General features: G+C 40.6%; 1 protein-coding gene across 1 annotated transcript in view; it reads left to right on the top strand.

Moving 5' to 3' along the window:
• The window catches only part of CA8 (carbonic anhydrase 8), a 129725-nt gene that overhangs the window by 16611 nt on the left and 100603 nt on the right, over nt 1–12511 (top strand). Inside the window, exon 2 of the mRNA XM_077492753.1 lies at nt 7688–7879. Within this exon, the coding sequence (XP_077348879.1) occupies nt 7688–7879 (192 nt within the window). The remainder of the gene's footprint in view (nt 1–7687; nt 7880–12511) is intronic.

Genomic DNA, 12511 nt, shown 5'->3' with positions numbered 1-12511 from the left:
GATGCAGTGCAGCCCTATGAGAGCCCCCCGGAGGACACTGCAGGCTTGTCTGCCAGCCCCCCTCCTCCCCCATCATACACAGATGATGAAAGGTCTTTCTGGGAGATGTGCTGATCGCCCGTCCAGCACACTGGATGGAGCCCAGGCCAACATGGATGAGTGCGCGGCCTACAGCTTGGTCATGGTGAGTGAGAGGACCCCATCCCCCACACACCATTACATACCCCCTCCATCTCCCCCTGGGGACAGGGACCCCTTCTCGCGTGGGGACAGGGACTCCCACCTCCCCTGGGGACAGGGACCCCTTCTCGCGTGGGGACAGGGACCCCCTCCTCCCCTGGGGACAGGGACCCCTTCTCATCTGGGTGCAGTAACTTCATCTGCCCTGGAGAAAAGGACCTCATCTCTTCTGGGGATGGGGACCCCATCCTGCCTAGGGACAGTCCCCCAATGGGGCACCTAAAAATAAAAAAAACTAATAAAAAAAAACTACTGATACCAGTGGTGGAACTACAGGGCTCACAAAGGTCATACCTGTGACCACGCCCTGGAGTTCCACCGCCGGACTCGGAGGGAAGGGCCCTGGCTCGGGTTCAGGGGGGGCCCTTCATGGTTTCTTGCATCGGGGCCCTGAAGGTTCTAGTTACGCCACTGGAAAGGGGCTCCAGTTTGTAAACAAATGCTTAAATGTGATTTTAAAAATATACTATATGAACGTATATCAGTTATTTGAATTATTTACAGTGTTACTTTGGACCGTATAATTGTGGACTAGATCATGCCTGTTGTCAGCAGTAAGCAGACAGGTGGTCAAGAACTGCTGACATATGTTGCCCTAATTTCATTCTCATGTGTTTACTTGAAATTAATAGACTCAGCAACATAAATTTACTTGGTAGCTGCTGGCCTTGGAGATTACATTTTTTCGTTACTACTGAAATGAAACATAACTGTTCCCTGTGAAGTGACAGTTCCCACACTCTCAATTAATTCCAGGGACTGATGATAAATACAAAAATATGTTGCTTTACAGTGAAATACTTAGCCGATAATCTTATCAACACCTAAAGCAATGCCAGTGATTTATTTATGTTATTCTCCATGGAATCAGTGGGCCTGTTAATTATTTACTTTCGAATGTGTGGTCTGGTTCACAGACAGCTTCATAGCTACTATCAGCACCTCCTTTTAGCTAGACAAAGGTCGCAAAGGAATAAGCACATAATGTAGTAATTAACTTCCATCTTCTATTTCAGAAATGTGACAGGCTATTTGGATGCAGTGCCTTAACAGTCTGACCAGTACATAGACCATTGTAATACAAAATGTGCAGGAGGTGTAGATCTATCTATTTATTCACATATCTATCTGTCTACCCATCTATCTTAACCACCTTACCAACTGCTCAATGTCCGCAACTCCTCACTGCTAATCCTTTCACTGGCTACCGATCAGCCAAAATAATTATTTACAAAATATTAACAACAATCTATAAAGTCATCCACAACTCTTCATCCAGCTACATTATCAACTTTGTCTCAAAATATCACCCAAACTCTCATCTTCACTCCTCCCAAGACCTCCTGCTCTCTAGCTCCCTGGTCACCTCCCCCTATGGTCCCATCCAGGATTTCTGCAGAGCCTTCTATCCTCTGTAACTACTTGCCTCAGCCTGTACAGCTATCTCCTACTCTGTCTGCTTTAGGCGATCCCTGAAAACTCATCTCTTCAAACATCTGCATTTTACGTTTTTGAGCAACCTATCCCCACACAGTTATTACCTTTCAAGGTACATGGCGTACCTTTTTGGATTCTAAGATCCTACAAGCAGGGTCATCCTAACCCTCTTGTCTTGAACTGTATTGTAACTGTACTGTCAACCTTCATTTTGTAGAGCACTGCACAAACTGTTAGTTTGTTATAACTCCTGTATTATAATAATTATCTATCTATCTCTCTCCAGGACTCTCCAGAGACTCTTCCATCCTCTGGAACTCCCTATCCCAATCTAACTGGCTAGCTCCTTCTCTGACCACCTCCAGGTGATCCCTGAAAACTCATATCTTCAGAGAAGCCTATCCTCACCTGAAAATGAAACTTTTACTTTCTCCGTCAGCTCATTCCTCATAGTTGTTACCCTTCGTTTCCCTTTTCTCTCCTTATTAGATTGCAAGATTTCATAAACAGGGCCCTTTTAACCCACTTTAGATTGTTAAGCACTGCACAAGCTGTTGGCACTATATAAATCCTGTATAAGAATAATAATAATAATAATAATATATCTATTTCCTCTATCAATATATCTGGGAAGGGTATAATAATGGCACAAACCCATCTTCAATGTATTGCCTGGTAATTATGTGTGGCATCAGCTAGTGTGCCAAGTCCCAAAGAACTGGCCTGGATTATGCTGGGGCAATAGCTGATCGAAAAGAAGGCATACTACCTGTAGATCATTTGCTACTGCACTAGGGACTCAAAGAAAATGAAAATCTATTTTTTTTTTTTACTTAATTTCTTTTTATTTATATTTCATATTGTCATACAAAAAATTCAAAGTACAGTTCAGAAAATACATATGAACTAAAAACAATGATCTCTACATCCCGTGCATAGTACCTTTTTATCACCTCATACCCCAGCACCCAGTTGCCACCCACCCCCCACCCCCCCACCCCCCCTCCCCCCCTCCTAGTACCAGTTTATTATCTTCTTGCTCACTATAACCGCAGTTATTTCATATCCGAAAATCTATTATTGCTTTGAAGAAGAGTCTCCAGCAATGCTCCTGACATTGGTAGAGATGGCATCTGGTCAAGAGATGCCATAAAAATCAAGGGTACATGTGTGGGGAAACAATGGTAGGTCCTGAAGAGGGCCTCAAATCAACAGTTGATGCCTACATTGTATTTTATCAGATTATAAAAGATTAATTTGTTATTTAAAATCTAAGTATCTGCCCCTTACCAAGTCTGATCCATCTAGGACCATCATGACTGGATTTCTAATACATGGAAGTCTGATAAAATTCCAAACAACCTACTTATCTCTATATAAACGCATTTTTCTTTTACATGTTATTTTGTGAATTTTGGATCTTTCACAATTTTCTGTGGCGATTGGCAAATCTAGTTTGTTAATGTTCATGTTTCTTGGTCATTCAAACCAATCTAATCATTGATGGGAATGGCATGCTGTCTGCCTAGTAATGGCTTTATAACCTCAATGTGCAGATTGTTAAAGACAGGCAAGAATAAAGGATAAACAGTTCAACACAGCAAACTCTGTTCACTCATGAAACCTGATGCCTTACAAATAAAAAGATGTGCCTGTTCAAATTTACGGATCTTTTGTTTATATGCTTCAATAGCCCTTCAACATGCCTTCAAATAGTGTTACATTTATTCATAGCTCAGCACCTGATTTGCAATTTTCCATGGTACTATATACAGTTGAATACGGAACATTGTTTTGAATTTTTATAGTTTTAAAAATATGTTACTGATGACTGGCTAGTTATATTTTTGATTGTAATAGAAAAATAAGGGGTGGTAGAAAATGAATGTATTTTTTTTTTATAATACTTAAATAAATGGGTATATTTCTGGTAATCATTTTACATAAAGAAATCTTTCATATATATATATATATATATATATATATATATATATATATATATATATATATATATATATATAAAGTAGTAGGTGAGATGCACACACGGTCAGTGAAACAGGTGTGCCAGCAATTGAGTCTGTCCCAAAGACTCAATATAAAAAAGCAGAAAAGGGATTGCTGCACAAACAAAAGTAAATAAATTTATTGATAAAATTTACATCACATCAGGTATAATTCAGGTGACGTTTCGGGCTAAGCATGATATCGCCCCCAATAAATTTACTTTTGTTTGTGCAGCAATCCCTTTTCTGTATATATATATATATATATATATATATATATATATATATATATATACATATATACACACACACACACACACACGTACATTCACAATTCAGATACTTCAGAGTTAGAGCGGGGCCGCACTTTGCAGACATACCTTGTGTGGTTTCAAATGTATGGGCAATGTATATAGCAACAACCAACATTTTTAGCCTGAGATGTCGGGAACTGTTTATTTTCTTTTTTTATGCTGACAAGCAGAAAAGTGCTGTGCATACATAGCAAAAAAGATGCAGAACAGATATGTACTGCACACATCTCATGGACATTTGCAACCTGTAAGTGCCTTTAGTACTGTTGGATTTCCATATGAAATTCCCCTTTAGGATAAACTGAACAAGCTTTTACCAGGAAAGAGGTGACAGTCATTACCTTTGGACCTTCTTAATGCTTTACTGTTTATTATTACTAAGCTTTGGTGAGCTTTATTTCCAAAATAGCAATATAGCCTTTAGTGCAGCACAATGTAATACACATGGAATACAGTATGATAAAATGCATTACAGAAACACAAGTAAAAGTAACTCTGAGTGTATGTCTCAAATTATAATCTAAAAATGTGAATGTTATCATTGTTTAAAAGTCCACTGATAGTATTGCTCAACTGACAGTATTGCTCCAAAGCACATAATTATGTCTCTGCATCTGGCAGCAATTACAATTAGGAGATTAAGGAAGAACATATGACACTTTCTAATTGTATGTTATTACTGCTGCGTTTTTAACCTTAACTAGCATTAAGCATTATTGCCTTTGAATGTGCTAAATGCATAATGTTACTGTTAAGCAGGTGTGTTTCATTCTATAGACTCCAAATTAACTTTGCGGATTTCACATGTCTTCAAATTCACATGCCCTATTATTTCTATTACTATGAAATAAAATAAGTATTATTTTAAGGAGAGAGGGTGTTTTTATAACTAAAAGAAAAAGTTCTCATCCATAGCATAAGACAGGGGCTGACCTTATCAATCTCAATGTTACCACAAGTGATATTGCTGATATTGGTCCAAGTAGTACTACTCCTTCGTAGCTGAATTAGTTAGTTCCGAAACTACCATATTCTCCTCTTATTCTCATCTTGGTCTAGGTAAATACAGGACCAACAGACCAGTGAGTGAAATGAACTCCAATAATTATACTAATACCATGTCTTATGAGTCGTCTATAACATGTACTGCCTTATTGTTCTGTTTTGTCATGGAACCCAGTTAGAATGTTATGTTGGTTATACTGTACTGTAACTCAACTTCTTTATCTAATAAAATTTGTATTTTGTGGGGAAAAAAAAGGAAAAAAGAAAAAAAGAAAAAGTTCTCAGACTTGAAAGGAGGAGCAATTAGTTATCTCTTATGGACCACCAAGGAACATATATTTTAGGCTTTTTTTTTTTCAGTGAAGGCATTGCATACAGTCATATGAAAACTTAATTACACCCAATGGAAGATGTTGACTTTTTAAAAATTTTTGAACAGGCAAATATTAGATTTTGTTTCAAATAGTGATATGGTGTATTCATGTTCATGATCTGAATGAATAAAATTACAGGTTTGTCGTATAGAAAAAGTGAGTAAATGCCTACATTTACCACCACTTCAGAATTATGAAATTAGAATTAGGTGTTCCAGATCTGGTGTCAGTTATTAGAACTTCCTTATAGAGTATTCAGTTGAAATCTGTCCAAATTAAACTTCAGATATCTAGGATTTGATGTTCTCCTTGCTATTGATGTACACACTGTTATGCCAAGAACCACTGACCTTATCAAGGCCCTCAGAGAAAATCTTGTGGATGCCTATGAGTCTGGCAGAGCTTAGAAAAGATCACCAAAAGACTTGAAATCATTCATTCCACTGTTAGGAAAAGAATCTAACAACCGTGAAGAGTGGTGTTTGAAATGGTATGGTTTGGACTTGCTTTGATGCTTCAGGGCCTAGTCAGCTTGCAGTCACCGAGTAAAATATATATTCTGCATTATATCAAAGTGTGCCTGATGAAAATAAGAGGCATCTGTCTAAAGTTAACATTGAACCAGAAATGGGTTTGAACATGGTTATGATTCAAAGCACCAGGAAAATCTACCAAGGAATGGCCATTAAGAAGAAATAGAAGGTTATGGTGGCTCTAATCAAAGCCCTGATTTTATTCCCATTGAAATTTTGTTGGGGCATTTTGAAACGAGCAGTTCATGCAAGGAAAGACAAAAACATCATGCATCTGAAGGAATTTTAAGAAGTGGTCAAAAGTTTCACTTTTAGTTGGCTCGTGAGAAGATATACAAAATGCTTACAATAGGGGGTCAATAGCAGTTTCCGATGCTAAGAGTACACTTACTTTTTTAAAACACTACACCATATATTTTTAAATTATAATAAATGATATTTTTGTTGAATAAATGATTATCAAGGCACATGTTTTTCTGTTGCTTTTTTCAAGTACATTAGCTATCTCTGTAGTCACTGTTTGAATAAATATATATTTACCTCTTCAAATATGTTGAAAAAGTCAACAATTTTTCTAGATTGTACTTTCTTTTTTTTTTTACTTTTCACTACTTCTATTTTTCACATGACTGTATATACACTCTAGACCTCTACTCTTTAATGCTGATTTTATGGAGTTATTGAGTACATGCAAAGATGTCCCAGAGGCTACCAAACAAACAATATACTTGCATAGTAATGTTAATAGAGGTTACAGCTCCTATCACTCTACTCAGTCCAGCCCACTGAACCTGGGTGCAGTTATAGCTGTAGTGCTGAACTATTTGTAGTCAATCATTATATTAATTTTGTACTTGAATGTAGCTGTCCTGTACTAAATAATATTTAAAGTGAATCGGTGCCCACGCTATTGACATAAAACGATTTACATATTCTTAACAAGAAGTAAAAAGCTTAAAAACTCCTCACTCAACTCTGTAACAGCTTTAATGTGAAATTATTCATCCTCAAAGATTAGAAAAAAGACTGTCAGTTTTTCAGGCAGGCCTGATCAAAAGCTTTATGTAAGTCTATGGGCAAGTGGACACAAAGTGTGTCCATTTACATCCAGTTACCTCTGAATCCATCCAGGTCTGAACAAAAAATAGAAAAAGACTGCATCCTTCTCCATTTTTTGGACCTAAATGTTACAGATTGGGGGTAGCCTAATGTGAACAGATATAAGTCTGTTTTCATCTGGCCTCCCATAGATTGAACGTGGGTCTCCTGTCAAATGCAGAAACAAATTGAACAAACATGGATGTCACAAAAGTAACATCCATCCCATTCTGCGCCAATTCAGCAGGGGATCTATTCACAGATCATAGCACAGAGACTTGCTTTACAGCTCTGTTTGCCAGACATAAACCTCAGACTCAACCGTCTGACAAGAGAGCTATCACTGCTGTGATGATTTATTCCAGTTCTGTAAGCAATAGGCATACTTCAACATACATAAAACATAAAACATAATCAAATCATAATATGTATGTAACTATATATATGTATATATATATGTAATTATGCTTATTTTGTGAAATGAAGACTAGTGCTCCATCTGCTGGGTGGATAGAAGACTGCATAATATTAATATGCAATATTTCACATTTACATTTTTTAAGTCCAGACCATAATAACAAACAAAGAAAATATATACAAAACCACTTTACTTTTTGTTTATCTGTACATGTTGTAGAACATCATATAGATAGTGCTTTGCTTGACACTGTTTTCTTTTGTAGGTGTTGAGTGGGGTTTAAGTTACCCAGAAGCTAATGGACAATATCAATCTCCGATCAATATAAATTCAAGAGAAGCCTTATATGATCCTTCTTTACTAGAAGTTCGTCTGTCTCCAAACTATGTTGTCTGTCGGGACTGTGAAGTGATTAATGATGGGCGGGTTGTCCAAATACCGCTTAAGTCCAAATCAGGTAGATTTTGGATATAATATCAAAATGTGGAGTATGAAACAGTATAGAATAGTATTATTGTTTAATATTGGGTTTTATGGCACTGTTTTCTTAAATAATATATCTTCATTCAAACATATTGCCAAAAAAATTTGTCCAGAAATTATTCCAAATGGGTTTCTTTTAAAAGTACAAACTTTGTTCTATTAAATACTATATATCAGCCTGAGAGCAATGGCAGATAAGTGGATAATATAAAGGTTTGGATACATCTGGTATAGAAGACATTCATACACTTGGAAGTATTTGAAGGTATATTTCGGTAACTCAGTTGAGGCTTAGTTCATGAAAAAGTGACCCCTTTCTTACACATGATATTAGCAACTTGCAAGCACCTGTATAAAATTAACACATAGATTTTGTAGATTGATTGGAAACGCTGAGGACTGCCCCTACAATCAAAGCAGGTATGGTTGTCTAGCTGCACAATGCATATATGGAGATTGTGGGGCCCATTTAAATCTGTGAATTCACATGCCTTCAGTTGTGGAATCTGCATGACTTAGTTATGTTAAGGGGGGATTTGGCAAGCCAGAAACATCCATATGGTAATAGAGATGAAAATCCTACTGTTTGCATTGAGATTGATTTACTCAACTGAAGAGTGAAAAATCTGATGCAGCTCTGCATAGAAACCAATCAGTTCCTAGTTTTTTTTTTGTCAAGGCTTAATTGAACAAGCTGAAGTTAGTAGCTGATTGGTCGCCATGCACAGCTGCACCAGATTTTGCATTCTCCAGTTTTAGGCCGGGTTCACACCGGTGCGACACGACACTCGTCCTACTTTGAATCCGACTTTGCCTGTGACTTGAAGCTGACATACGTCCAACTTTCAATGAACAGGGATCCGACTTGGATCCCCACCAATACCAGGCACTATGTTTGGTATGAATCTTGAGGGGGAACTCCACGTCAAATTTTAAAGAAAAAACAGCATGGGTTGCCCCTCCAGGAGCATACCATGCCCTTGGGTCTGGTATGGATTTTAAGAGGAACCCCCATGCCTTTTTTTTTTTCCCCTCAAAATCCATAGATCCTTATCTGAGCACACAGTCCGGCCGGTCAGGAAAAGGGATGGGGACGAGCGAGCGGCTCCTCTCCTGAACTGTACCAGGCCACATGCCATCAACATGGGGGGGTGGGTGCTTTGGGTGGCCGCAGGGAGGCCTTGTCCCCATGTTGATGACAAGGGTCCCTTCCTGACAACCCTGGCTGTTGGTTGTCGGGGTCTGTGGGTGGCGGGCTTATTGGAATCTGGGACGTCACCGGGTGCGGCATGATGGGCCGGTGAAGTCATAAGGGGTGGGGTCACCAGGTGACCACGCCCCATGCGTATATAAGTCGCTGTGCACCGTGCACACGGCATTACAGTGGGAGAGAGTGTCGTGTCAACATGGGAAGAAGACAACGGAGAAGACGGTGCCAACGCTAACGAAAGAGCGGCAAAAGAGCAGAAGATAGCGGAGGAGCCCGACAGAAGACACAGGAGACTGGGAGAAGAACCGGAGAGCGGGAGAAGAGGCTAGAGAGAGCGGAGAAGTCGGAAGAGACCCCCCAGAGCTGCCTAATAAATTACTTTAAAAACCGGTCTAGTGTGTTTTATTTTATTTACACTTTTTTCCCCCAGGTGAATGGGTAGGGGTACGATGTACCCCATACTCATTCACATAGGGCAGGGGGTATTATTAAAGGGGGCTCCCAGATTCCAATAAGCCCCCCACCAGCAGACCCCGAGAACCAACGCCCAGGGTTGTCGGGAAGAGGCCCTTGTCCTCATCAAGATGGGGACAAGGTGCTTTGGGGTGGGGGGGCGCAGTATGCCCCCTGCCCCAAAACACCCACCCTCCCATGTTGAGGGCATGCGGCCTGGTACAGTTCAGGAGGGAGGGGGACGCTCACTCACCCCCACCCCTTTCCTGACCGGCCGGGCTGCATGCTCAGATAAGGGACTGGTATGGATTTTGGGGGGACCCCCACGCCTTTTTTTTGGCATAGGGGGTTCCCTTTAAAATCCATATCAGACTGAAGGGCCTGCTATGCCCCTGGTGGAGGAACCCATGCTGTTTTTTTATTTAAAATTTGGCGTGCAGTTCCCCCTCAAGATCACCAGAGCACAAGTCGCATGCCAAAGTCGGATCAGGCAAGACAGAGATCAGACTTTGATCTGACTTCAATGATAGTCAATGGGCGGAAGTAGGATCAAAGTCGGACCAAAGTAGTAGAGGGAGCAATTTCAAAGTTGGTCCGACTTGTGTCGAACCAGTTAAGACAGCTCCCATGGGAAAACATTGATTTTCACACGTCATGTGACATGAGCTCCCAATGTCGGAGTGTTTGTCGCACGATTGTAAACCGGCCTAAGGCCGAGTTCACACTATACTACATGACAGTAGTACGACTTTCATCCTACTTTGCTCTGCGACATCAGTCCTACATCAGTCCTACATGGGTCCTACATTCATCTGACTTGAATGAACAGGATACTACTTTGATACAACTTTGTGATAGTTTGACTTGTCCTTTGACCAATCAAAACAATCCCAGTGTGAGATAAACTCCTTTTTACTGCTGCTGTAATCACCATGTCTGATGTCAAAAGTCAGATGATTAGGACAAGGATCCTACTTTGATCCGACTTCAGTGATATTCAATGGGCTGAAGAAGGATCAAAGTCGTACCAAAGTAGTACAGGGAACATTTTCAAAGTCAGACCGACTTGTGTCGGACCAGTTAAGACGGCTCTCATAGGGAAACATTCATTTTCATACGTCATGCGACATGAGCTCCCAATGTCGGAGCACTTGTCGGACTAGCGTGAACCCACCCTCAAAGTCTGACTGACTTGTGTCAGACCAGTTAAGATGGCTCCCATAGGCAAACATTGTTTTTCATGCGACATGAGCTCCCAATGCCGGAGCATTTGTCGTACCAGTGTGAACCCGGCCTTAGGATATAAACCCCAATTGTTGGTCTGAAAAAAACATGGGGGGTTATTTACTAAAGGAAAATCCACTTTACACTGCAAGTGCACTTGAATGTGCACTGAAAGTGCACTTGGAAGTAAAGTCGCTGTAGATCCAAGGAGGACATGCATAGCAAATAAAAGACAGAATTTTAGCTTGCACATGATTGGATGATAAAATCAGCAGAGCTTCCACTCATTTCAGATGTACCCCTTAGATTTAGAGCAACTGCACTTCCAAGTGCACTGAAAGTGCACTTTCAAGTGCACTTGCAGTGCAAAGTGGATTTGATTTTCGTAAATATTCCCCTTGGTGTTGCTAATGGCACCTGATTAGGTATTGTACTTTATTGCATAACCCACGCCTAAATCTGATTGGCTGCTAAGACAATGCCCAAGCCAATTAGTAGCACTGCTTGTGCATAGATTTTTCCCTGCACCTCCTCTAGGTCCCAGCAGCAGAATGTGATGGGAAACCAGAGCAGGGGAAAGCTAAGTATTTTAGTAAGTTTTTAATACATTAGGTCAGAGAAAGGGTGTGAAATAGCTAAAACTGATAAAAGTGTTTAGCGCTGCTCTAAGGCAGCTTTCACACTGGGGCATTGGCGGCATGAACGGTAGAGCGCCGCTATATTTATCGGGGCTTTACCGTCGTTTTTGCAGAGGTTTTCGTTTCGGCGGCACTGCCCATTCATTTAAATGGGCAGAAGCGGTAAGTTCCCTTAATTGGAGAGTTCCCTTCACTGGAAATAAGGGGCCAAGTCCAGCCCCTGAAAAACAACCCCACACCATAATCCCCCCTCCACTAAATGATTTGGACTAGTGCACAAAGCAAGGTCCATAAAGACATGAATGAGCAAGTTTGGGGTAGAGGAAATCAACTGGTCTGCACAGAGTCCTGACCTCAACCTGATAGAACACCTTTGAGATGAATTAGAGCGCATGAATTAGTCCACATCTGTGCCTAACCTCACAAATGCGCTTTTTGAAGAATGGTCAAACATTTCCATAGACACACTCCTAAACACGTTGGACAGTCTTCCCAGAAGAGTTGAAGCTGTTATTGCTGCAAAGGGTGGGCCAACTTAATATTGAACCACACAGACTAAGACTGGGATGATATTAAAGTTCATGTGCGTGTAAAGGCAGGTGCCCCAATACTTTTGGTAACATAGTGTATCTGCAGTCGGGTCAGATACTCAAAAAGTACTCCACATGTTCACTTTGCAAAGTGGATTTTTGCTTTTCTTAAAGTGGTGTTTCACCCGAAAAAAAGGCATTACTATGTGGACATTTTTTTTTTCTCACCTCTTAATGCCTGTTGCTATGTGGTTCCATGTAATCTTCTTCCTTCCTCTCCTAGGCTCCTTACGTCAATTTCCTCGGCGCCTCAGCTCGCTACTGCTCCTGGGAGATGTGTGTCATCATTTCCCAGGAGTCAGTGGGCAGCGCAGAGGTCTTCTTTGCCATCACAATGGGGCGGGCACTTCCGCCGCTGCCCGTAGTGATGGCAACTTAGTAGTTGATAGCGCTGCGATAATGACTCAAAGCGCATGCGTGAGATCGGGAAGAGAACGGGCGGTGCATGCTGGTCGCTCAGCAGCACTGTATCCCGGAACAGGATGCTTGTG

This window comes from Lithobates pipiens, unplaced genomic scaffold (assembly GCF_037356315.1).
Source record: "Lithobates pipiens isolate NorthernLeopardFrog02 unplaced genomic scaffold, aLitPip1_a1.2 Scaffold_19, whole genome shotgun sequence".
NCBI classification, from domain to species: domain Eukaryota; kingdom Metazoa; phylum Chordata; class Amphibia; order Anura; family Ranidae; genus Lithobates; species Lithobates pipiens.
Note: the sequence above shows the minus strand (reverse complement) of the source record. Positions and strands in the feature narration are given on the sequence as shown.